The sequence below is a fragment of the Triturus cristatus genome, chromosome 6 (assembly GCF_964204655.1).
Source record: "Triturus cristatus chromosome 6, aTriCri1.1, whole genome shotgun sequence".
Classification (NCBI taxonomy): Eukaryota; Metazoa; Chordata; class Amphibia; order Caudata; family Salamandridae; genus Triturus; species Triturus cristatus.
The window spans coordinates 1,946,582,111-1,946,607,559 of NC_140589.1; the positions used below are offsets into that span (position 1 = coordinate 1,946,582,111).

The 25,449-nt window shown below is 54.9% G+C and overlaps 1 protein-coding gene across 1 annotated transcript in view; it reads right to left on the reverse strand.

Annotated features, from left to right (window-relative positions):
- The window catches only part of LOC146822569 (NXPE family member 4-like), a 639,061-nt gene that overhangs the window by 45,955 nt on the left and 567,657 nt on the right, over nucleotides 1-25,449 (reverse strand). Inside the window, exons 4-5 of the mRNA XM_085613677.1 lie at nucleotides 18,685-18,746; nucleotides 14,861-15,079 (exon numbers count right to left, since the gene is read on the reverse strand). Of these exons, the coding sequence (XP_085469803.1) occupies nucleotides 14,861-15,079; nucleotides 18,685-18,746 (281 nt within the window). The remainder of the gene's footprint in view (nucleotides 1-14,860; nucleotides 15,080-18,684; nucleotides 18,747-25,449) is intronic.

A 25,449-nucleotide genomic window follows, 5' to 3' on the forward strand; every position in this document is an offset into this window, starting at 1 on the left:
CAAGGTCTGAGGGACTCACCCAGCGAAGGTAAGTGAAGGCACGTCTGGAGCAACCAGGTAAGCCCAATCAGAAAAGGAGTCGCCTTCGTGGGGACCTGCTAGCCAACGAGCTAGTGATTGTGAAGGAGCCTCGAGCGGTCGCAATTGAAGCTGGCCCACGGGTCACTCGTGGAGTGGAGGCTAACAATCTTCGGTGCAGGAGATGCTCAAGGCTGGGGCTACTCAGAGCCCAAAGCACAACTTCAAGGAGGACCAGGAAGATAGTGCTGCTGCAAACGTTTACGGTGTCCAGGGGCACGGTTTCACGTCACCCACGATAGCCACGGTAATCAGGGTAGCCTCGGGGAAGTCTGGTAATCTATCTCTGTGGATGCAGAGACTCCAGCGTCCGGCGGGAGCTTCAGAATTGTAGACCGGTCAGTTGCTTCTTTGGTACCTGCCAAGCAGGGGAGTCACTCCTTGACCCCAAGGGAGATTTCTTCAGTCTTCTAGTCAGGTTAGAACGTTGAAGGTCCAGGATGTACGTTGCAGAGTTTCGTCCAGGGTAATCTAAAGTCCTAGGGACTGGATTCCTATACTTATAGTAAGTTTAGGGGATGGACTAACTCTAAAGCTTCACCTATGGGTGGGCCAGGAAAGAGGGGTGGCTACACCCATTTCCTTTGTCCAGTTTCGCGCCAGAGCAGGGGCAGGTAGCCCCTGCCGCCGGTTTGAACTGGACTATGCACAGGGACACCAAGTGTGCCCCCAGTGCAGGACTTCAAAGCACCAGAGAGTGCTCCCGCCCAGCCCCAATACATATCAGCCTGTCTGGGGAGGTGGTTACACCTCCCCCCAACAGGAAACCTGTTGTCCAGGCCTCCCCTGCCAGAGTTTCGGTCAGCAGCAGGAGGCCAGACCCGTGTCTGTGGCAGAGGCATCCATTTTGTGATGCCAGGGCTCAGGAAAGTCCTACCGGGGTTAGCCAGTGTGAACATGTCTCTCCCTCTAGAAGGGTGGAATGCTACCCCCGCCGCCAGAATTGGCGGGGGGTAGTATTCCAAAGCGTTTGACACCAAACAGGACATGTTTTGATGCAGCCATCCCAAAGTTAGCATTTACCACAAGGTTATAATGCACTTAAGAGTATATGGTATGGTTGTATCACAGAACAGCCATAAGGAAGTATTTCCGAAAGCTGCAGAAGGGCTCAGCTCATGCTTGGGCACCCTCTCACATAAAACCAAGCACTCTGCCTTCAGGATTGTCAAGGCCTGCCATAGGAGTAGCTTATAGGTTTATATGTGTCTATATAGGGTAGTGATATAGGTAGCCTATACCACAGTAAGGGGTGCAAGCACACCCTTACCCAGGCTGCAGTGGCAGACCTGTGGTGCCATTTTGGAGTCCTTCCCAGGTGTGGCATAATACATGCTTCAGCCCCTGGTAGGCCTCTGAGGTACCTATGCCCTAGGTACATAGTATACCATCTACTAGGGGCTTATAAGGCACTCCAGAATCCAATTAGATATGTACCTTATGTACATGCAAACCATTTTAGAGAGGAAGCAGCTAGGCTAGGGTCCGGATTAGCAGGGCCACAGCCAGACTAAGGTAAAAAACACAGTGAAACACCAGCAAAATGTGGGGGTACCCATGTGAAGCAGATCCTACTCTCCTACAGTGAGGACCCGCGAGGGGTGAGGGGGCCAAGTGCCGAGGGGTGAGAGAGCCAAGAGGACAAAGGGTGGGGAGCCATAGGGCCCAAGGGTGAGGGGGCCAAGAGGCGAGTGTGAGGGGGCCAAGAGGTGAGGGGACCAGGAGGCAAGGAGTGAGCAGGTCATGAGGCGAGGGGGCCAAGAGGCCAAAGGGTGAGGGGACCAAGGAGACAAAGGGTGAGGGGTGAGGGGGTCATGAGGTGAGAGGGCCAAGGTCTGAGGGGGCCAAGAGGCCAAAGGGTGAGGGGACCAAGAGGACGAAGGGTGGGTGGCCTGGAGGGCGAAGGGTGGGGAGCCATTAGGCCGAAGGGTGAGGGGGTCTGGAGGCTGAAATGTGAGGGGGCCTGGAGGCCGAAGGGTGAGGGGGCCTGGAGGACAAAGGGTGGGGAGCCATGAGGCTAAACGGTGAGGGGACCAAGAGGACGAAGAGTGAGGGGGCCTGGAGGCCGAAGGGTGAGGGGGCCTGGAGCCTGAAGGGTGGGGAGCCTTGAGGCCGAAGGGTGAGGGGAGAAAGAGGACGAAGGGTGAGGGGGCCTGGAGGACGAAGGGTGGGGAGCCATGAGGCCGAAGGGTGAGGGGACCAAGAGGGCAAAGGGTGAGGGGGCCTGGAGGCCAAAGGGTGGGGAGCCATGAGGCCGAAGGGTGAGGTGGCCTGGATGCCAAAGGGTGGGGGGCCAAGAGGATGAAGCGTGGGGAGCCAAGAGGACGAAGGGTGAGGGGGCCAAGAGGACAAAGGATGAGGGGGCCTGGAGGCTGAAGGGTGAGGGGGCCCGGAGGCCGAAGGGTGGAGAGCCATGAGGCCAAAGGGTGGGAGGACCAAGGGGACGAAGGGTGAGGGGGCCAAGAGACCAAAGGTTGAGGGGTCCATGAGGTGAGGGTCCAAGGGATGAGGAGGCCAGGAGGCGAGGAGTGAGGGGGCCAAGAGGTGAGGGGACCAAGGGTTGAGGGGTCTAAGGGGTGAGGGGCCAAGAGGCGAGGGGTGAGGAGGCCAAGAGGTGAGGGAGCCAAGAGGTGAGTGGTGAAGGGGCCATGAGGCGAGGGGGCCAAGAGGTTAGGGGTGAGGGAACCAAGAAGTGACCAGTGAGGGGGCCAAGTTGTGAGGGGGCCAGAGATGAGGGGGCCAATGGGTGAGGGGGCCAAGAGGTGAGGGGGTGAGGGGCTCAAGAGGCCTAAGGATGAGGGGTCCATGAGGTGAGGGTCCAAGGGATGAGGAGGCCAGGAGGCGAGGAGTGAGGGGGCCAAGAGGTGAGGGGCAAGGGCGCCAAGAGATGAGGGGTGAGGATCCCCTACAACTAGTCCTTGAAAGCAGCAAGGGAAGGGCACAGAAGCCAACTCTCCAGAAAGGAAGTGAGGTACTGAGGTAAGTGAACCAGAAACAGTTCCAAACCTCTGTTGGCTACGTGGCCTCCTACATATATGGGGTTGATGTAGGAGAGTAGGATCTGCTTCACATGGGTACCCCCACTTTTTGCTGTTGCTTTTCTGTTTTTCGACCTTAGTCTGGCTGTGGCCCTGCTAATCAGGAGGACCACAGCCTAGCTGCTTCCTCTCTAAAATGGTTTCCATGTACATTAGGTACACATCTAATTGGATTCTGGAGTGCCTTATAAGCCCCTAGTATATGGTATGCTATGTACCTAGGGCATAGGTACCTCAGAGGCCTACCAGGGGCTGAAGCATGTATTATACCACCCTTGGGAGGCACTCCGAAATGGCACCACAGGTCTGCTACTGCAGCCTGGGTAAGGGTGTGCTTGCACTCCTTACAGTGGTATAGGCTACCTATATCCACATATATATACAGACACATGTAAACCTATAAGTCACTCCTATGGAAGGCCTTAACAATCCTGAAGGCAGAGTGCTTGGTTTTGTGTGAGAGGGTACCCAAGCATGAGCTGAGCCCCTCTGCAGCTTTCGGAAATACTTCCTTAAAGCTGTTCTGTGATACAGCCATACCATATACTCTTAAGTGCATTATAACCTTGCGGTAAATGCTAACTTTGGAATGGCTGCATCAAAAGATGTTGTGTTTGGTGTCAAATGCTTTGGAACACTACCCCCCCACGCCAATTCTGGCGGCGGGATAGCATTCCACACTTCTAGAGGGAGAGACATGTTCACACTGGTCAAACCCGGTAGGACTTTCCTGAGCCCTGGCATCACAAAATGGATGCCTCTGCCACAGACACGGGTCTGGCCTCCTGCTGCTGACCGAAACTCTGGCAGGGGAGGCCTGGAAAATAGGTTTCCTGTCCCAGGGAGGTGTGACCACCTCCCCAGACAGGCAGATGTGTATGGGGCTGGGCGGGAGCACTCTCTGGTGCTTTGAAGTCCTGCACTGGGGGCACACTTGGAGTCCCTGTGCATAGTCCAGTTCAAACCGGTTGCAGGGACTCCCTGACCATGCTCTGGCGCAAAACTGGACAAAGGAAATGGGTGTAACCACCCCTCTTTCCAAGCCCACCTATAGGTGGGGTGTGAGAGGGGACCGATCCCAAGTTGTCGCTTACCCGGAGTGGTCCGCCATGTACACGGGACTACGGGACCTGTGGGAGCCTCTGCACGACCTCGGAGGTCCATCGCGACATCCGCGGAAAGGATAACATTCCCCCCTTGTCCTCTGCCTCCACAGGAACGTGACATTGGCGCCGAGGGCGCGGAGGAAGGAGGGATTAACCCCGGAAGCAATGCAGTCCCGGAAGTAAAAAGGGCCGGAACCCGCATGTTAGACGGACCGGGAGGGTCGGCCGAGGACAAGGGGAGAGGTCTCCGGGGAGAGCCGTCCCCAGCAATCGTACAGACGAGTAACTTCCCCCCCACAGATGTACACCACAAAAGATTAGGCTTTAACGTTCTTTATAAGCAGATTCTTAAGGTACGATGGAATGGTACAAGGAGGTCTGGACTCAGGGGTCCCCTCGATTCTTAGTCTCTGGGTTTGGGAAAGGGGGTAGCGGGACAGTCTGGTTACCAATCTGGTAGATGCGATGGTGGATAGCTCACAATCCTCGAGCTCGGTGTTCTAGCTTGGACGGGCCGCGGCAGCGCCAGCAGGTCCCGGTGAAGGTGGTCGTTACACGGTCCGCGGCAGCGCCAGCAGGTCCCGATGAAGGTGGTCGTTACACGGTCCGCGGCAGCGCCAGCAGGTCCCGATGAAGGTGGTCGTTACACGGTCCGCGGCAGCGCCAGCAGGTCCCGATGAAGGTGGTCGTTACACGGTCCGCGGCAGCGCCAGCAGGTCCCGATGAAGGTGGTCATTACACGGTCCGCGGCAGCGCCAGCAGGTCCCGATGAAGATGGTGGTTACAAGGGACCGCGGCAGCGCCAGCAGGTCCCGACGAGGATGGAGGATGCAGAAGGCCGCGGCAGCGCCAGCAGGCAGGACGATAGTTCACAAGGCAGGGCTACGGCAGCGCCGGTAGTCCGTCAAGGATGAGTTCTTCTCGGTGTCTCTCGACTCCAGGATACAACTGCCTCCCTGCTCTGGAGCTGCCCTAGTTATAGGTCTGGCGCCCTTTGATGTCCGGACCCTCGCACTTGGAGGTCGGGGGGTCCGGGATGAGGGAGTCCAGACACCCAGCAGGAGGTGGAGCCAGCGCCCGGGGGAGCTGGAGGGCGATCGGCACCTGGCGGGGGAGAGCCATTGACACTCCTTTCTCTCACCGACCTGCCAAGTGGTCCGTTCACCTCCGGGGTGGATGGTGGTGCCAGGATGGCGGGGCCTGGCCAGGCCCAGGGTTAGGGTCGAGCTGAGTCCACGCGGCCTCGTGGTGTAGTGTCCAAGATGGCGGCTGGTCTGGACGGGGGAGCCGGTAGTGTGTCGGCCCCATGATTCATAGATGTTCGAGGGCAGGAGTTCCGTCTGGGGACGGGTTGCGGGTTGGTCCTGTGGGTCACACCTGGAGGGCCGGGGCTTGGGCCGTGTCATGCGGGGAGGGAGCAAGCCCTTCATGTGGCCTGTCCAACATGCGTCCCCCCCAGCTGAAGGCGGGGAGAGTCACCCATCCTCTTGGGGACTTTCCTCGTCGAGGCGGAAAAAGCGTGACAGGCCATCTGCGTTGGCGTGGTCTTGGCCCGGCCTATGTTCCACAGTGAAGTCCATCCCCTGCAGGGAGATGGACCAGCGCAATAGTTTGGGGTTTTCCCCCCGCATCTGCATTAGCCACTGCAGGGGTCGATGATCTGTCTGCACCCGGAAGTGGGTACCGAAGAGATAGGGCCCGAGCTTTTTGAGGGCCCACACCACTGCGAAGGCCTCCCTCTCGATTGTGCTCCAGCGCTGTTCTCGGGCCAGGAGGCGTCTGCTAAGGAAAGCCACCGGGTGGTCCAGTCCCTCGGGGTTCAGCTGGGAGAGGACTGCCCCGATGCCATGGTCGGAGGCATCCGTTTGCACAATAAACTCTCGACTGTAATCGGGGGCCTGGAGCACAGGGGCAGTGCACAGGGCGGCTTTCAGCTTTTCGAAGGCCGCTTGACAGTCGGGGGTCCAGTTAACCTTCTTCGGTTGATTTTTGGAGGTGAGTCCCGTGAGGGGCCCCACAATGCTGCCATAGTCCCTCACGAACCGCCGGTAGTAGCCGGTGAGCCCCAGGAAGGCTCGGACCTCGGTCTGCGTGACTGGGGGCTGCCAGGACTGGATGGCAGCGATTTTGAGTTGCAGAGGGGCCACCAGACCGCTTCCCACCTGGTGCCCGAGGTAGGTCACGGATCCCTGACCAATTTGGCACTTGCCGGCCTTGATTGTGAGGCCGGCCCGCTGGAGGGCCTGCAGGACCTCTCGGAGGTGGTGGAGGTGGTCGGACCAGTGGCGGCTGTACACAGCGATATTGTCCAGGTAGGCGGCGCTGAACTCCTCGAGCCCCGCCAAGACCTGGTTCACTAGTCGCTGAAAAGTAGCTGGGGCGTTCTTCATGCCGAAGGGCATGACCTTGAAGTGGTAGTGGCCATCGGGGGTAGAAAAGGCGGAACGTTCTTGGGCCCGGGGTGTGAGGCCGATCTGCCAGTAGCCCGCTGTCAGGTCGAAGATGCTGAGGTAGCGGGCAGCCCCCAGGCGGTCGATCAACTCATCCGCTCGGGGGATGGGATGGGCGTCGGTCCTGGTGACAGCATTCAAGCCCCGATAGTCGACGCAGAATCGGAGTTCAGGAGTGGTGCCGGGGGCAGCAGCTTTGGGGACTAGCACGACCGGGCTGGCCCAGGGGCTATCCGAGGGCTCGATGACCCCGAGCGCGAGCATCTTGGATACTTCTTCTTGGATGCAGGCCCGTACCCGATCTGGTACGCGGTAGGCCCGGTGCCTGACAGGGGGACTGTCCCCAGTGTCTACGTCGTGCAAGCACCAGGGGGTGACCCCTGGGGTAAGGGAGAACAAGGTAGAAAACTGTAGCAGGAGGTCCCGGCAGCCTTGGCGCTGCTCTGGGGTAAGGGCATCGGAAAGCCGGACCCCGTCCACGGAACCATCTTTCTCCTGAGTCGTCAGGAGATCCGGGAGAGGCTCGGAGTCTTCTTCTGCCCCACTGTCTGTAGCCATCAGGAGGCTGAGCTCTGAGCGCACAAAGTGGGGCTTGAGTCTGTTGGTGTGGAGGACCCGGAGGGGGTTCCGGGGAGATTCCATATCGATGAGATAGGTGACGGGGCTCTTGCGTTCAACCACTTTGAAGGGCCCCGTCCACTTGTCCTGCAAGGCACATGGTTCGGTAGGGGACATCACCCACACTTGCTGGCCAGGTTCAAATTCGATGGAGGAGGCATTTTGGTCGTACCATTTTTTCATGTCCTCCTGACTGGCCTCAAGGTTTGCCTTGGCCATTTCCCTGAACCTCCGGGTCTGGTTGCGTAGTGTCAGGAGGTACTTGAAGACGTCTGGAGGGGTCTTTAGGGGGGCCATCTCCCAACCTTCTTTGACTAGGCTGAGGGGCCCCCGCACAGGGTGCCCGTACAAGAGTTCGAACGGGCTAAAGCCGAGGGACTTCTGGGGAACTTCCCGATAGGCGAAGTGGAGGCACGGAAGTAGTACATCCCACTGGCGACGGAGGGGCTCTTCCAACCCCCCAATCATTCCTTTGAGCGTGCGGTTGAACCGCTCGACTAGTCCGTTTCCTTGAGGGTGATAGGGGGTCGTGAATCGGTAGGTGACCCCGCACTGTTGCCAGAGGGACTTCATATATTTCGAGATAAAGTTTGTGCCTCTGTCGCTGACGACTTCGCGGGGGAAGCCCACCCGGGAGAAGATCCCCATTAAGGCCCGGCCGACCACCGGGGCTGTTACAGTTCGCAGGGGCACAGCCTCGGGGTAGCGGGTGGCGTGGTCCACCAGTACCAGGATGAACCGATGTCCTTGTGTTGTACGGGGGTCCAGGGGCCCCACAATGTCTATTCCCACCCTCTCGAACGGGGTGGTGACAACTGGGAAGGGCTGCAGAGGTGCTTTGAGTTTGCGGCCGCTCTTCCCGCTGGCCTGGCACGTGGGGCAGGACCGGCAGTGGTTGAGGACGTCGTTTCTCATCTTCGGCCAGAAAAAGTGTGTCACCAGGCGACTGTAGGTTTTGTCCTGGCCCAGGTGTCCAGCCAGAGGGACATCGTGGGCCAAACTTAGCAGGAAGTCTCTAAAACGGAGGGGCACGACCAACACTCGACTGGCCCCTAACTCCGCGATTCTCTGTTCACTGTAGAGTAGGTCGTTGTCCCAATAGATCCAATGGGCTCCGGTGGTGTCCCCTGCGCTTTGGGCGAGGGCTTGCTGGCGGAGTCCCTCGAGGGAGGGACAGGTCTTTTGCTCTTGCCGGAACTGTTCCTGGGTGGGCCCCCCTTCTTGACGCCACTGAGCCAGGTCGGGAAGGTCCTGGGGCTGGGCGACCCCTTCGGGGGTTGGCTCTGGGGGGTCGGTATAGTCGGTGTCCTCTACTGGAGCGATCGGGGGAGGAGGTGCTGGCCATTCTGGTTCTTCTGGTCGGGGGATGGTACGGGCGGCCATGGACCGGGTGGTTACGCACGCCCAGTCCGGGAGGCCCAACATCCCCAAATGCTCTCTTCTTTCGACGGCGGCCCACGGGGAACTCTCAAGATCATTCCCCAGGAGACAGTCCACGGGGGCATCATCCCGGACCGTCACCTTCAACATGCCGGAGACTCCTCCCCATTCGAAGGGGACGCAGGCCATCCGACATAGACTTTCGGAATTGTCGGCCGAACGGACGGGGCAGAGAATGTTCGGCAGGATCTGTTCTGGTTTTACCAGGTGACAGCGGACGGCCGTCACACTGGCCCCTGTGTCACGTAGTGCTTCGGCCCGGCGCCCATTAATGTTCACCCACTGGCCATATTTTCTGGTGTTGGCGGGTAGGGGAGCCCGCGGGACCATGTCTCTTCCCCCTAGGCACGCTAGAACCATGGCGGCCGGTTCCCACTCTTGCTGTGCCTGCTCATATTCTTCTTGTTCTTCGGAGATTTGTTCTCCCCCCAGGGCGGCGGCAGCTACCTGGCGGGGTTTTGGCGTTTAGTTCTGCGGGCAGTTCGGGTCATTGGCGTAGTGGCCGACTCGCTGGCATCGGTGACACGTGACGTTGGCTCGGAACCCCGGGCGCATCGGGGGGTTGCCCCGGCCGGACGGTGGCGGGGTGCTGGCCGCGGGAGTGGCCGGGATGGGGTCTCTCCCTCGCCCCTGGCCTCCTCCTCCTCCTCGGGGACGGTGCTGACCTTGGTGGTTCCGGTTCTGCTCGTGGGGCCCTCTCCGGCCCACTCGGGTGCTTTCCCACCGGTCAGCTTCGGCGGCGAGTTGCCGTGGGTCAGTTAATTTACTGTCGAGGAGGTGCTGCCTGAGCTCGACGAAGCAGTTGTTAGAGAGGTGCTCCCACACCATGAGATTAAAAAGTTGCTCGTAAGTCGTTACGTGGCTTCCCTTGATCCAACCCTCGAAGGCTCGGCTGAAATAGTTGACGTATTCCACCCAAGTTGTACCCGGGATCCGGGTGCAGTCTCGAAACCTCTGGCGGTACATTTCGGGCGTGAGCCCATATCGGGTGAGGAGGGCAGCCTTCATGTGGTCATAGGATGACATCTGATGGTCTGGGAGCTGTAGCAGGGCATCACGGCCTTCGTTGACGAACCTCCCCCATAGGCCGGCTCCCCAGTCACTTCGATCGATCCGGTGGGAGGTCATGGCGATCTCGTAGGCCTTGAACCACTGTTGTATGTCGTCCTCTCGGACATACTCTCGAACGACATCCTTGGGGATGTGGACTTTGTTTTCTGTCGCTCCCGGAGTGCGTGGTCGCTCGGGCACCTCCGGTTCTTTGTTCTGCTTCCTTAGGTCTATTTCTGCCAGTTTGCGCTCGTGTTCGTACGCTAGTCTTTTTTCTTCGAGCTCTCTCTGCCTCTGTTTTTCTTCCCGTTCTTCTCGGAGCCGCAGATGCTCTAGGTTCAGTTTTTGCTCGGCTAATTTTAATTCACCGTCCATTTTGAGTCGTGCCATTTCTAACTCATGTAGTCTGTTTTTTTCTCTTTCTTGGATCTCTTCCTGTGAGAGGCCCGTTCCTCGCTCCTCGGGAGCCGTGGCGATCCTCTCTGATGCTGCACTGTTTTGGTCTGGGGATCTGGTGACCCCGGTTTCTGCCCACGACTCAATGGCGTGCTTGAAATCGTCTTTGGTACTCAGGCCGGTGGTAGCAATGCCTAGTTCCATGCAGAATTGTTTTAATTCACGATGGCTGTACTCTTCCAATTTTTCCATCTGGAATTTCTCGGTGGATCCGCTCTCTTTGGTTGGCATTGTGGTTTTGTTGTGGGGTGAGCTACTCTCTGTACGATTACGCGTTGATTCGGATCGCGCCGCTGGCCACCAATGTTAGACGGACCGGGAGGGTCGGCCGAGGACAAGGGGAGAGGTCTCCGGGGAGAGCCGTCCCCAGCGATCGTACAGACGAGTAACTTCCCCCCCACAGATGTACACCACACAAGATTAGGCTTTAACGTTCTTTATAAGCAGATTCTTAAGGTACGATGGAATGGTACAAGGAGGTCTGGACTCAGGGGTCCCCTCGATTCTTAGTCTCTGGGTTTGGGAAAGGGGGTAGCGGGACAGTCTGGTTACCAATCTGGTAGATGCGATGGTGGATAGCTCACAATCCTCGAGCTCGGTGTTCTAGCTTGGACGGGCCGCGGCAGCGCCAGCAGGTCCCGGTGAAGGTGGTCGTTACACGGTCCGCGGCAGCGCCAGCAGGTCCCGATGAAGGTGGTCGTTACACAGTCCGCGGCAGCACCAGCAGGTCCCGATGAAGGTGGTCGTTACACGGTCCGCGGCAGCGCCAGCAGGTCCCGATGAAGGTGGTCGTTACACGGTCCGCGGCAGCGCCAGCAGGTCCCGATGAAGGTGGTCGTTACACGGTCCGCGGCAGCGCCAGCAGGTCCCGATGAAGATGGTGGTTACAAGGGACCGCGGCAGCGCCAGCAGGTCCCGACGAGGATGGAGGATGCAGAAGGCCGCGGCAGCGCCAGCAGGCAGGACGATAGTTCACAAGGCAGGGCTACGGCAGCGCCGGTAGTCCGTCAAGGATGAGTTCTTCTCGGTGTCTCTCGACTCCAGGATACAACTGCCTCCCTGCTCTAGAGCTGCCCTAGTTATAGGGCTGGCGCCCTTTGATGTCCGGACCCTCGCACTTGGAGGTCGGGGGGCCCGGGATGAGGGAGTCCAGACACCCAGCAGGAGGTGGAGCCAGCGCCCGGGGGAGCTGGAGGGCGATCGGCACCTGGCGGGGGAGAGCCATTGACACTCCTTTCTCTCACCGACCTGCCAAGTGGTCCGTTCACCTCCGGGGTGGATGGTGGTGCCAGGATGGCGGGGCCTGGCCAGGCCCAGGGTTAGGGTCGAGCTGAGTCCACGCGGCCTCGTGGTGTAGTGTCCAAGATGGCGGCTGGTCCAGACGGGGGAGCCGGTAGTGTGTCGGCCCCATGATTCATAGATGTTCGAGGGCAGGAGTTCCGTCTGGGGACGGGTTGCGGGTTGGTCCTGTGGGTCACATCTGGAGGGCCGGGGCTTGGGCCGTGTCATGCGGGGAGGGAGCAAGCCCTTCATGTGGCCTGTCCAACACCGCAGAGAGGGGTGTGAAGCAGACGGAGTGCGGGGAGAGCCGGGAAGCGGAGAAGAAGCAGCAAAAGAAGACGGTGGCGTAGAAGACGACGGAAAGAAGACGGAAGGCGAGGAATACAGAGAAGAGGACGAGAAGTGGTACGAAGATTGGTGGTCCCCACCGGAGGAGGCTGGAGAGCGGCCGCAACTCAGGATAGTTGCGGCGGAGCCGGTGAGTAACCACGAACAGGGGAAAGAGGGTATTGGGAGGCAGGAGGTGACCTACCGGGAGTGAAGGGAGGGGCTTGAATTCAGACACGGGGATTTTCTTTCTGCATGTGCCCCTTTCCGCCCGCCTTTTGTTTCGGTTGGGATCTTTTTGGATGGGGAGGAGGGGAGGAGGAACAGCGGGGGCTTAAGACTGACTGGATCGTACAGTCGACCTCGAGAAACAAAAACACCCTACCCTGACCCCCTCTCCATTACCCGGTACCCCACTATTGACACCTCCCTAGAAATAGGGTTTCACACATTCAACCACAGGTGGTGCCGTGACGGTTATATAAGCCCTAGGGCTTATTAGTACGAAGGTGACTGACGGCTCCTTATTTTCCCCTCTCTTATGAGCCTCCGTGGGAAACCCTTCGGCCCAGGAGAAAAACAGCCGGAAGAGAATTCCGAAGATGAACTCCGGAAAGCAGAGGAGCCCGGGGAGAAAGCCGACAGCCCTACAAAGACTTCAACCGGTCCACACCCTATCATCTCAAATAACACACATCGAGTATCACACTACATACAGCCTCCTCGTCTGATTATCCGGCCTGCGCTCCCACAGGGGGCCTTAGAGTTAGTCCATCCGCTAAACTTACTATAAGTATAGCAATACAGTCCATAGGACTTTAGATTACCCTGGACGAAACTCTGCAACATATATCCTGGACCTTCGACTTTCTATCACGACTAGAAGACGGAAGAAATCTCCCTTGGGGTCAAGGAGTGACTCCCCTGCTTGGCAGACACCAAAGAAGCAACTGACTGGTTTGCATCGCTGAAGATCCCGCCAGATGCCGAAGTCTTTGCATCACCTGAGGAAAATTTCCAGACTTCTCCGAGGCTACCCTGACTCCACAGCAAAGCTGAGGCCCGTGGCTATCGTGGGTGACGTGGAACCGTGACCCCTGGACACCGTGATCTTTTGCAGCAACAGCATCTTCCTGGGATTCTTCGAAGTTGTGCTTTGGGCTCCTAGTAGCCCCAGCCTTGTGCACCTCCTGCACCGAAGATTGCTGGACTCAACTCCATGAGTGACACGTGATCCAGTTTCAAGTGCGACCGCTTGAGGCTCCTTCGTGATCACTAGCCCATTGGCTAGCAGGTCCCCACGAAGGGAACTCCTTTTCTGTTTGGGCTTTTCTGGTTGCCCCAGATGTGCCCTGACTTACCCTTGATGGATGAGTCCCTCAGACCTTGCTGGTCTGCACCTCAGTCCTTTCTCTGAATTCCTGTGACTTGCCATTGCCAAGGCTTGTTGGGTCCATTCTGGTCGCCGACATCGCAGCACTTGACAGACTTCGTGGCACAGCTCGAATGCAGCTCATGGACTTTGTTGATGCTTCCTTGACTTTGTGGCTGAAGAGTCAAGACACCCATCAACTCACCTGAAGCACCCGAAATCTGTTGGTATTGGTCCATCCTGCCCTCGGTCACTGGCTAGTGACCCAGACTTTGTCCCCTCTGCTTCCAGGTTCCTTTCATCCCAGATCCTGGCTTGCATCTCTTCAGACACTTCTCCTCTTCACGGCAGCAGCAGTTCTTTGCAGGCTTCCATTGAAATCGACGACGCGACCTGACACCAAAAGACACCTATGCACCCGGCTTCCCTGGGTGAGGTAACTTGAGTACTCTGGTGCTCCTGTGGGTGTTGGCCCTAGAACTTCTTAAGTCCAAAAGGGTTTGGTCCTGACTCAATTAGAAGTGTCCCTAATCTTTAAATGTCCAACTGCGACATTGCCCATAGAAGATAACGGGAACCAGCGGTTGTGTTTACACACGGCATACAGTACCCGTGGGTCCCCTGTGTCACTACCTTGGGTGGGTCCTTGGGGTCCCAGCGATTCTACAGGCTCTAGGCCTTGTGTCTAGTTCAGTCGTGGTTCTTATACCACTTTGTTGGTATATGGTTTGGTACGACCCTAGGGCCCAAACGTGTATTTGTGCTATTACTGTTGATTGCTCACTTGTAACTTCAGTACTTTGAACTCCAGTCTCATAAAGAGAGTAGAGTAGTGTGTTTTATCTTAATACGTATATTTTAAATATATACCTGTTGTGGTTGTCCTTTCGTTTGATCATTCAAGAGATTATAGACTGGTAAAACAAGCTGCTTTACATTCCTTCAAGACTTAGCCTGAAGGCTGCTCTCCATAGCTACCACTAGGATAGCTTTCAATAAAGGTTGTCTTTAACCTATCACCATAAGGGATTGTTTGGACTGATACAAGGTGCCCACTTGAACTAGTGGACAGCATATATCAGGCCACCTTCTCACAGTTGATAAGAGGGGTGTCTTGTGAAATGCGAAACAAAGTAATTGTCAGCCGGGGAGGGAGGGTGGTTGCCACTCCTATGTTTATGTTTTTCCAACAATGGGTGCCGCTATAACCACCCCGGCCCACAGGCCCAAGATTACAAAGTCTTCACAGGTAGGGGAGTCTCTGTGGGCATCATGTATTTGTACTGACCAGTCTGGTCCCAGCACAGCCTTCCCTGACCTCCCATCATCTTCCTGGGAGAAGGCAAAATCAGCATTCAGTAAAAGAAATACATACATTTCTGAGAGAGAAAACACTGCCTGGACAAAAGCATCTAGTTATCGTAGTGTGCCATCAGCTCTACCTCACCCCACCCTCCAAGAATGGACCTTCCTGACCACAGAGAGTCCGAGCCTGGGAAGGAAGGGCTTGCAGGTCAGGGAGCTTGCAGCAGTGCCTGGTTCCTGTGTTTCCAAGGACAAAGACAATCACTGTATCAAGGACGGCCTGGAGGCACCTGAGAAGTGATGTGGCGCTGGCACTAATGAACTATGGTGCACACCTACTTTTGAGAGTATCGGTGAAGTACTTCATCCACTGGATCAGGGTGGAGTCTCCAATGAGGCGCAGGGACTTCCCCCGCAGGCAGCCATTGATCTCGTCCTGTGAGGTGAACCTCCTCATGCTGCAGGAGACGGGGTACCATACATTCTGGTGGAAGTAACCTCCGGGGAACTGCAGCGGTGCCCCAGTCTTACACTGATCCTTCACAGGGGCGCTGTCATCTGCAAAGTGAAGAGACAGTTCTGGGTAACTGAGAACTGGTCAGGAGACTGTACAGAAACCTAGGCAGAGACAGGGATTAGTAGATGTAACTCACAAAAAGTACGTCTCGAGGAACTAGGAATGAAGGGTGGCTGTTCGCAAGCTTATTGCAGTCTGTGTGTCGAACCGAGTTTTCCAAATAATATGCAGGGAAGAACATCTTTTAGGACAAGAACGCTCACTCAGAGGTGACATGCTTCAGCATTGAGTTCCTGCCTCACACCAAGGCTGCAAGGTCATTGGTGTGGGCTACAACTCTCCGAGACTGAAGAGGAGCTGAGGTGTTTTGAAAGGAACTCCTCTGAAAAGTATAAACAAGAGGGCAAGTGTAGAGCAGAGTGCAATTAAGTGTAGGTTTCAAAATAAATCTGTATATACAGTATATAGATGACCGATGGACCCACAACAAACCAGGGCCATGCCATATCTAACAGACTACTGAAACTTGATGGCCAGTATATTTTTATATATATTTTTCTTTCCTGTGCAGAGTGACTACTTAATTGGTCCTGAAGAATGCCCCTGAACTACGAGTGAGGTCACTAAAGGGAAGAAACATGTTGACCTACTGTAGGGGTGTATTTGTTGATAACCCCTAGTTCTTTCGGTTTTTAATCCTGTCCCAGGAGACCGTTGTAACGCCCTGAACGTCTCAGGATCATTTAACAGACACGATAATGAGGACGCAACCACTTGTGAAGGGTTAGTTATTTTAATGAAGGCAAATATATAATACAAAGAATAAACAAAAGTTATAGTCACTGGAATCCTCCAGGCTAAGTACGTTACCAGCCTACCGCACGGATGGTCCTAACCGTCCTCTGCATATACGCCGATCCCGGCGTATGCCAACAGAGGGCAGAAATGAAATGGCCGACAATGCCAATCGGTAGGCTGTGAGGGGCACAAAGAGTGTTGGGGAGAATCGAGGAGTCAGGGAAACACCCAGCCGGGGTCTCTACCTGAAGGGAGCAGCCGCTCAACCTCTTCCTCAGACTGCACCGGGACGCGGAGTCACCTCCTGGTGATGCGTCACCGATACCCCAATCAAAAGCAAGAAGACTGAACCGAGAGCAGCCGCTCGATCGATCCTGTGGACTTCCGAGTCTGTAACGCGGCAAACACCTCCTGGTGTGCGTTACAGCTGGCAGTCCCTGTATCTCTGGTCGGGCTGGGAGTTACGACTCCAACCAGCAAAAGCGCCACTGCGCTTTGACTCAGCCGAGTCAAAAAGCGAAGCTCAATGGTTGACCGGTAGAGCTTCCGGGTCCTTCACAGGTGACGATGGGGCAAGACACGGCCCAGGGAGTAACGACTCGACCTACCTCCGTTCTTGCCTTACTGGAGCACCACTCCGGAACACTGCTCTTCACGAAGCAGGTACGTCGGTGTAAACACAATATCCGACAGCGTTGTACCTCCCGGTTCCTCCCTTTATAGGGCGTCTTTTCCTTGAGTTATGTAACAGCTCTCCTGTTTACATAAGGGCGTGTTTTCCTTGAGGTATGTAACAGCTCTCCTGTTTACATAACCTCTCAACCGCTAAGCATCCTGGGAGATGTAGTCCGTTTTCGCTGGTTACCGTTTTCTTCCCCTCGCATGACAGGAATTCTTGACAACCGCTGAATAAAGGTCCTTAGGCCTTCTGTAGACAGTTTTATTTTTCAACTCACACCTAATTGGACTCTGCCCCTCACTAGCGCCCTCGTTTACCCTTTTAACATGAGTTCCCTTCAAAACTCCTCAACTCGTCTTCAGTCTCGGAGATTTGTAGCCCACAGCAATGACCTTGTGGCCTTGGTGTGAGGAGGGAGCCCAATGATGAAGCATGTCACCTCCGGGTGAGTGAGGGTTCCTTTTTATCAAAGAGGTTCTTCACTACATATTAGTTGGAACACTCGGTTCACCACCCAGACTGCAATAAGCTTGCGAACAGTCGCCCTTCATTCCTAGTTCCTCGAGACGTACTGTTTGTGAGTTACATATATAGATGGGACATAGTACGTCCTCTGACTCAGAGCCTCTCCCACTGGTGTGTTTATGATACAAGGAAAAGTAGACGCAGGGAACGAATGGAAACCTGTACAGACAGCCACGGAGAAACACGGGTCAGAGTACAGAGAGCACAGACACGGGTCTGTACAGAACCAGAAGAGATACAGCACAATGCAGACACAGCACAGACACAGGTCTGTACAGAACGAGAAGAGACACAGAACAATGTAGACACAGCAGAGGCACAGGTCTGTATAGAGCAGGAAGAGACACAGAACAATGTAGACACAGCACAGACACAGGTCTGTACAGAGCAGGAAGAGACATGGAACTGAGTGGAGAGAGCACAGACACGGGTGTGTACAGAACCAGAAGAGACACAGAACAATGTAGACACAGCAGAGGCACAGGTCTGTATAGAGCAGGAAGAGACACAGAACAATGTAGACACAGCACAGACACAGGTCTGTACAGAACCAGAAGAGACACAGAACAATGTAGACACAGCAGAGGCACAGGTCTGTATAGAGCAGGAAGAGACACAGAACAATGTAGACACAGCACAGACACAGGTCTGTACAGATCAGGAAGAGACATGGAACCGAGTGGACAGGGCACAGATATGGATCTGTACAGAGCAAGAAGAGACAAAGAACAGTTTAGACACAGCACAGACACAGGTCTATACAGAGCAAGAGGAGACATGGAGCCGAGTGGACAGGGCACAGACATGGATCTGTACAGAGCAAGAAGAGACAAAGAACAGTTTAGACACAGCAAGGGCACGGGTCTATACAGAGCAAGAGGAGACATGGAGCCGAGTGGACAGGGCACAGACATGGATCTGTACAGAGCAAGAAGAGACAAAGAACAGTTTAGACACAGCAAGGGCACGGGTCTATACAGAGCAAGAGGAGACATGGAGCCGAGTGGACAGGGCACAGACATGGATCTGTACAGAGCAAGAAGAGACAAAGAACAGTTTAGACACAGCAAGGGCACGGGTCTATACAGAGCAAGAGGAGACATGGAGCCGAGTGGACAGGGCACAGACATGGATCTGTACAGAGCAAGAAGAGACAAAGAACAGTTTAGACACAGCACAGACACAGGTCTATACAGAGCAAGAGGAGACATGGAGCAGAGTAGGCACAGCACAGACTCAGACCTCTACAGAGCAAGAAGAGACATAGAACAGTGTAGACAGGGCACAGACACAGGTCTGTACAGAACCAGAAGAGACACGGAACAGAGTAGACACAGCACAGACTCAGATCGTTTCAGAGCAAGAAGAGACATGGAACAATGCATGTAGGGCACAGAAACGTTTCTGTACAGAGCCAGAAGAGACACTAACAGTAAGTATCAACTCTATTGTTCACTCATTGACTTCTGTAATCCCCCTCTGTGTCCCTCACTCCTGTCTCACATTAAAGCTATGTATCATTCCTTCATGTTCACTCATTTACTACAGTAATCCCCTATGTCCCTCACTCCCTCCTCACACTAACAGTAAATATCACCCCCCTCCTGAAACGCCCACCAGCAAGTGTAGAGCTCTTAGACTCACTTGTGCACCTCAGAACATCCAGGTCCTGCAGGCCATGGGGGATCTCGTCTCGGATGTGAGAGCTGGAAGAGAAGCAGAGAGAGGTGATAGGCTGAGAGTCAGGCATGAATAGGAACACGGGCAGATACACGGATGCTCGTGACAGATACATGGATGCTGAAGTCAGGAAAGTCCAGCCTGGCCTTCCCCTGTCACTGTTCCCCATCCCCAGCTCTGACTCTGCACACGACTCCAATCCTGCTCATTAGTTACTCAAATAATGTATCTCATCACACGTCTAGAGAATCACTGATTTGTTTAAAAAAACACCAGAGTTAGCTGAACTGACATCCTATGCACTTGGCACTCACTGTCCTATAGTGTTGTGTTGTTGCAGGGATTCAGCCCAAGACAGAACTATGCGTAGGATTATGGGACTTTAGTAAGTAGGGGCTGAGCCATCCGCCACCTTAGTACCCACGAGCCCACGACCGACTAGCTATAGTGTCTCACTTGCTCTCCTACTCACTCACCGAGGCACAAGTGATTAGACACCCCAGAACACAGCACTCTCAGAGCGCCCAGGAATCACGGTAACAAGACACACCCTTTCGCTCACACTCTTGTACTTGTACACAATACGATCTGACAAAGACACGGAACAGTTTAAAATATTTATTTTAACTAACGTGCCCTAACATGCACTATACGTGCTACAACAAGCAAGAAAATGCATAATACAAATACAGTCAGCATAGCAGCGAGTCCACAAATCATGAAGGGAGATGTCATCATGAAAAGACCATAGAGAAAAGACTGTAGAGCCTGACCTCCCTCCCTTTGCTACGGAGCAGTATTATTATATGTTAGAATATCTCTCGGCTTTGTCAGCAGACCCCCTACCTTCCCCTATAGATGGTAGATCTACATCATAGATGCTCTCGCTCTTCTTCCTGGGAAGGTGCCTCTCCAACTGTGTGCTCCCTCTGCATACATCCCCATAATTTCAAAGTACGAGTTTCTAACAAGTGCATTGGTATGTTTTGTGTAGGTGCTAGGGCCTGACCAGAACAGAATAACAAGGGGCATTGTTTATCGACCTTGCACACTGTGTTCAGACTAAACTTGAGGAACAGGGAGAGAATGAACACAGCAGACAGTTCTCATGTGAAAGGCACTAACAAAGTCGCTTGCAGAAATAAAGCCATGTAGTAACATGCGCAAAGCTGCATAATGGCTGCAGGGCTCATGCTAACTTAGTGATGTCGACAATGTCCCCAAAGGCCACGTGACAGTGTGAGTCTGTGATGACGGAACCCTTGTGGATCCTGACGGACTCCATAGAACTGTGATGTAAGTTTTAGAACGATGTGACTGTTGGACTTGGCCCTTCTGGCAGGTTCACCCCTGAACTTTTTGCTTTTTATTGGTGACTTGGTGTGGTGATTTGTTTGGTTTCTGCGCACTTTCCCTGTGTCCCAGGGTAAAGTGCGTGCACACTCTGAGTGCATGTGGTGAGATAGGCCTGCCCTCCCATAGGAATGCATGGGGAATGTATGTGTCCCTAGTAGTTCCTGATGCGTGGGGTGTGCAGGCCCGAGTTTGGTATGTGCGGACTCGTGGGAGTGAATGCTGCGCGATGATGTGTGCGGCGTGCATGTACCTAGTGTGGAAGTGCCACTTCTAGAGGTGGGCACTTCGGTGTGCAGTGTGTCTGTCGCGGGATTGGCTGGTCATGTCATGTGACGGGCTAGGGATTCCCCAGAGTCAGGATGAGTCACCCAGTGGTGAATGGGGAGATCAGCAGCTAGATGGGTGGGAGGAGTACACCTGGGTCCTGAATAGGACAGGGTTTTCCACACACAATGCTGGCCCCGCCCCCTGTGGTGCGACTGACGACCCTAGCCCTGCCAGTGAATAGAGTGAGGGGCTGAGCACATCAAGGGTGCTCCCCAACCAGCTGCGACTGGTTTTCCCCCTCACCCTGAACCCAGAACAAAGGGGTTTGCTGTATAAAAATGGGGCTGTGTCCCCACAGAAACTGTTCTCTGCCAGGATCTTACCTGAGGGGGGCTGCTGCTGCTGCTGGACCAGAGGACCGCCACCTGGACTACCTCCCTGCCTGGAGGCCCAGTGAGCTGGCTCTGGGTCCAGCCTTGCCCCCCACCACTGCCCTGCTGCATGCAGGGAAGAACTTGCTGGACTTTGTGGTGCTTTTTATGCTTTAGCGCTGAGAGCGCTTTCACTTTTGATCCCTAGCGCTAGGAGCGCTTTATTTCTCAAAGCCGGTGCCCACCCGGCGTTTGCCCCGTCTGTACAGATTCGGATGTCCCCTGGCAGGTGCCCACCCTGCCTGGGACATTGCCGCCCATATCGAGTGCCCACCTCGATTGATTGCATTTTTTATTGGCTAGCAGGTGCCCACCCTGCATCTGTGCCGTTTTGTTTGGCAGATTTATAATTCGAGGGAGCCCACCCCTCATCGCCGCTTTGGGGACGAAGAAAATCACCACCGCAGGCCCGGAGTCTCCTCGGCGTCATCTCTCTGCCGCGCTGGGATTGGCCCAGCGGGAGAGAGTGCTTCCCCGTATCAGGAGGCTCGACCGAGGGAGCTGCACGGTGATTGGAGGGAGCTCACGCCCCCTCGTGCTCTTCCCCGAGGCCACTGCAGAAGTGGAAGTTCGGCAGCGGCAGCCTCAGCGCGATCCGGGGCGAGGGTGGGTAGCGTGGCGGAGCCCTCCCCGCGACACGGCCTGGAGCCTCGCCAGTTCACGGTAAGTGAATCCGGCTGGGGGGATAACGAAATCGAAGCACCACTCCGGCGCCTCCCTCCCGAGCAGCCCCGCCTGACAGGGCCTGCTCCAACACCCGAGACGTACCGGAGCAACCCTGTTGGTACAGGTCACCCCCAAACCAAGGCCCGAGTTTTCTCCTTGGGGTCCCGGCCACATTCCTTCCAGAGCGGCCCCACTTGGCAGCGGGCCGCTCCAACGAGGCCCGCCTCCCCGTGACAAAAGAGGCATTATTACTGCTGAGTCCCCTGAGTGGGACTCCAACGACGAGGCACGTTGTTCTCGAGCCACGGAGGCTCTAGGGGGCATTTCGCATTCTTTCTCGAGCCTAGAGGGCTCCAACGTTACGGGGCATTATTGTTTTAGAGCCCAGAGAGGCTCCAAGAGCGACAGATTTGTGTTGAAGGGCACAGTGGTGCCCATGCCCCTTTCTACAGCTGCCCAGCACTTAGTGGGCAGCTGCACCGTTTAGGTTGTGGCCCTCTGCCTTGGTTTGCGCAGCCTGCGCCGGCGCGCCCTGACTCTGCGGGACACAGGGCGTCCCTGCCCCTGCAAGGCCAGTTGGCCTAGGGACTGCCACAGTGGTGGCTAATGTGAGTTTTTGCGCTGTTGTTCCTAAACTGCACCGCTGAATGTATTTTTATGCGTCATGTGCCTTGTTTTACACCTCTGAATGTTATGCATCATGTGTTTATGTGTTTAGACCCCTCCAGGTATTGTGATACTTAGGTGGTTGTTTTTCTCCTAGTACAGGTGGTGCTAGTGAGGTCCTGATTCCCTGCGCAATATTTTCCTAAGGTGGTTAGGGTTGCATAGGTGGTACTTACCTGATACCAGTAGTTACTGGTTGTGTGCTACATATGTTATTTTTTACTACAGTATTATTCCTATGTTCTAAAAAGTGCTAATTCCTGACAGTGGTCCAGGTGGCCCTGTCCCCTGTATATATAATCCCTTGTAAATTCTGCCCGTGCCTGTTGGCACATTGTAGAGTGTGTGTTTTTATCTAATGTGTTGTGTATAATACAAAGGCTATTTTTATAGAATACCTTGTGTGGAGTTTCCTTTGTGGTGGGCCTTGGGTGTTGTTGCTGGGTGCGCGCGCAAACGCTTTACACATCGCCTCAGGGATAAGCCTGTCTGCTCGTGCCAAGCTACCAAGGGGTTGAGCAGGGGTTATCTTTGGCGTGTAACTTCCTTGCCCTGACTAGAGTGGTGGTTTCTGCCTGACTTTGGCGCAAGCCTTAGCCAACCAGAAATCGCCATTTCTAACAGTGACGTGAATGCAGGGTTAGAATGCTGAGTTTGCGGTTACATGCAGAAGAATATATGTTGGAAGGCGGACCCCGAGGAGTCGGCGAGACCACCAAGGGGGGGGGGCCCTCACACTGCACGAAGTAGCCGAGCGCTGCCGAGAAGTCTCCTGAGAGATCCTTCTCCTATCACGTACTAGCACAGTAACACCACCACACAGGACTCATGGAGGTTGTCTTTACGACAAGCAATTCTTTATCAGCAATAAAAGGTTTACGAGTTCAATATTTACACGAAGGGATCGAGGGATCCACCAAAAGTCTCAATGTCTCTTTGGAAGGGTAGGGGTAGCGGGACAGTTTTTGGCGGGAATGCGGTACGAGGGTACCTGGGGCCCAGTTCTTATCCTCAAGCTGGAGGACCTCCGATCTCGGAGGGGTCGAGCCGCGACGGCGTCAGCAGGGCTCTGGCGTACAGTTCGTGGAGAGCCGCGATTCAATCAGCAGGGCTCTCAAGATGGTCTTCTGCTCAGCTCGAGCCGCGACGTCGTCAGCAGGGCTCCGAGGAAGGTTTCAGCGAGGTTGGGCCGCGACGGCGTCAGCAGGGCTCCGATGTTCCAGGTGGTTCAGATTGTTCACAAGAGGGAGCCGCGACGCAGTCAGCAGTGCTCGTGATGGTTCCGACAAGAGTTCTTCTCCGTAGGGTCAGCCGCGATTCAATCAGCAGGGCTCTCGATTCCGGGATACAACTGCCGATCTGTGGTGGGGTCGCCCCAGATATAGGTCTGGAGCCCTTTGATGTCCGGACCTATGCGCCCGGGAGGGCGGAGTGGCCGGGTGGGGGTGGCCAGACGCCCAGCAGGAGAGGCGCCAGGCCCAAGGGAGTTGCCGGGCGATCACACCTCGAGAGGGGAGGACAGTTGGGGGTCCCATCGATACCGTCCTCCGCCGGGGGCGATGAATGGTTCCTGCGGCACCCCCTGGCCAGTTCGTGGTGCCTCGATGTCGGGGCTTCGCTGGGGTCGAGGCCGGGTTGAGCGGGGTCGCGCTGGCTGGTGCACAGTGTGACGTAGATGCCAACAAGATGGCGGAGCCACGAGGAGTGGCCCGTGACGGCCGGGGCGGGGAACGGGCACAATCCAGGGGGTTAAGGACCACGCCACGAGGCCGGGTCCAACAATATAGACATGTTATACTAAGCTCCATGTGTGGCATAGTGATTGGTGAGTACCCAGACTGGGTAGGACGCTACAACTGGCGATGAGATAGGCGATAAGTAACCCCAAGATCGACAGTGCTCTCCCAGAAAGTTTGCCGTGGTCCAGTAAACTGCTCGTGTGTGCCACGTGTGCCTCCGTCGAAGTGCGGAATTGACATTTGGCATATGTGAAGTCAAAGTGCAGACCCAGTCTGTGTAAAGCATTTGACAATAACAAAAAGCTTTGTTGAGAAGTTTACATATCTTTGACTGAAAAAGTGCTGGAAAGGTCACAAAGAGAGGTACTGCGCTACTACGCAACTTAAAGATATACATCATGCGGAGTGATAACGCTATCGGTGGATGCAACCAGGTATTGAAAGAGCAGCATATTGCAAGATAACACTGTGAACAGAAGTGCTGCAAGGCAGATGTCAACCAATTATCAGACAGCACAAAGAGACGTCTAAAGACAAAGTGATACAGATACAAGAAGCAGTCATCTGCTGACCAGTGCTGATTAAAGAGAGTCATCATGTCACAGCACTAGAGGGAGTGACCCCAGGGCAAGAACCTGGGGCTGTGCATGCAGAGATGCCCATACCTGGAGCGGCACACCAACAAAGCTGCCGGATGGCGGCTCAGAACAACTCCAAAAGTCTCCTGTATGCAAAGGACTCCAAGGGATTCCAAGCTGGAGGTTCAGGTTCCACAGACTGTCCAGGATGGCCCTGTGGCCAGCAGGTCACAGGGCATTAAAGTAGGTATGGATGAAGCAGGCCTAGAGGACAGCAGACAGTGTCTGAGAGAACTCCCCCTTCAGTGCCAGCCAATCTCGTAAAGGGTTTCAATGCTGCTGCCTTCTTGAAACCACCATTTGATACCACCAGAAAAGCAGAATATTTGCTACAGATGGACTGCCAGGATAGAGACATTTGATGATTTATTTGATGCCGTAGAAGGAGCGGATAACAGAAAGATTATTAAGCACCTTAAGAATGTTACTGGTGAAGGTGTAAAAGAAGTCCTAAAGAAAATGCTGCGACATGACGAAATTACATACAGTCAAATCAAACAAACCTTGAAACTCAAGTTCAATCCAATGCCAAATGTAGATACGAAAGGTACACCTTCAGTCAAGAATGACAGAAAGCTGGGGAGACTATTGACGAATTTATTAAAAGACTGGATATGCTCAACAAACACTAAGTTCAGTCAGTTTAATGATGAGGAAGCTATACTCCTCAGAGTGATTGACGGATGCTTGTCAGATTCATTCAGACGACAAATGCTGAGAGAAACTCTTAGGGTCTCATTTATGAGAAGTGACGCATCGCTGCGTGAAAGCAGCGATGCGTCACTTCTCAGTGCGCCCTCCTTGCAAAATGATGGATGCGTCATATTTACTGTATGACGCATCATGTCGCAAGGAGTTACAGATACGTCAGTATTTCTGACGTATCTGTAGATGCAAAAGGGACGCATTGCTGGAGTGTGTCACAGAAGTGATGCAACTCCAGCAATGTGTCCTTTCACATAGGGC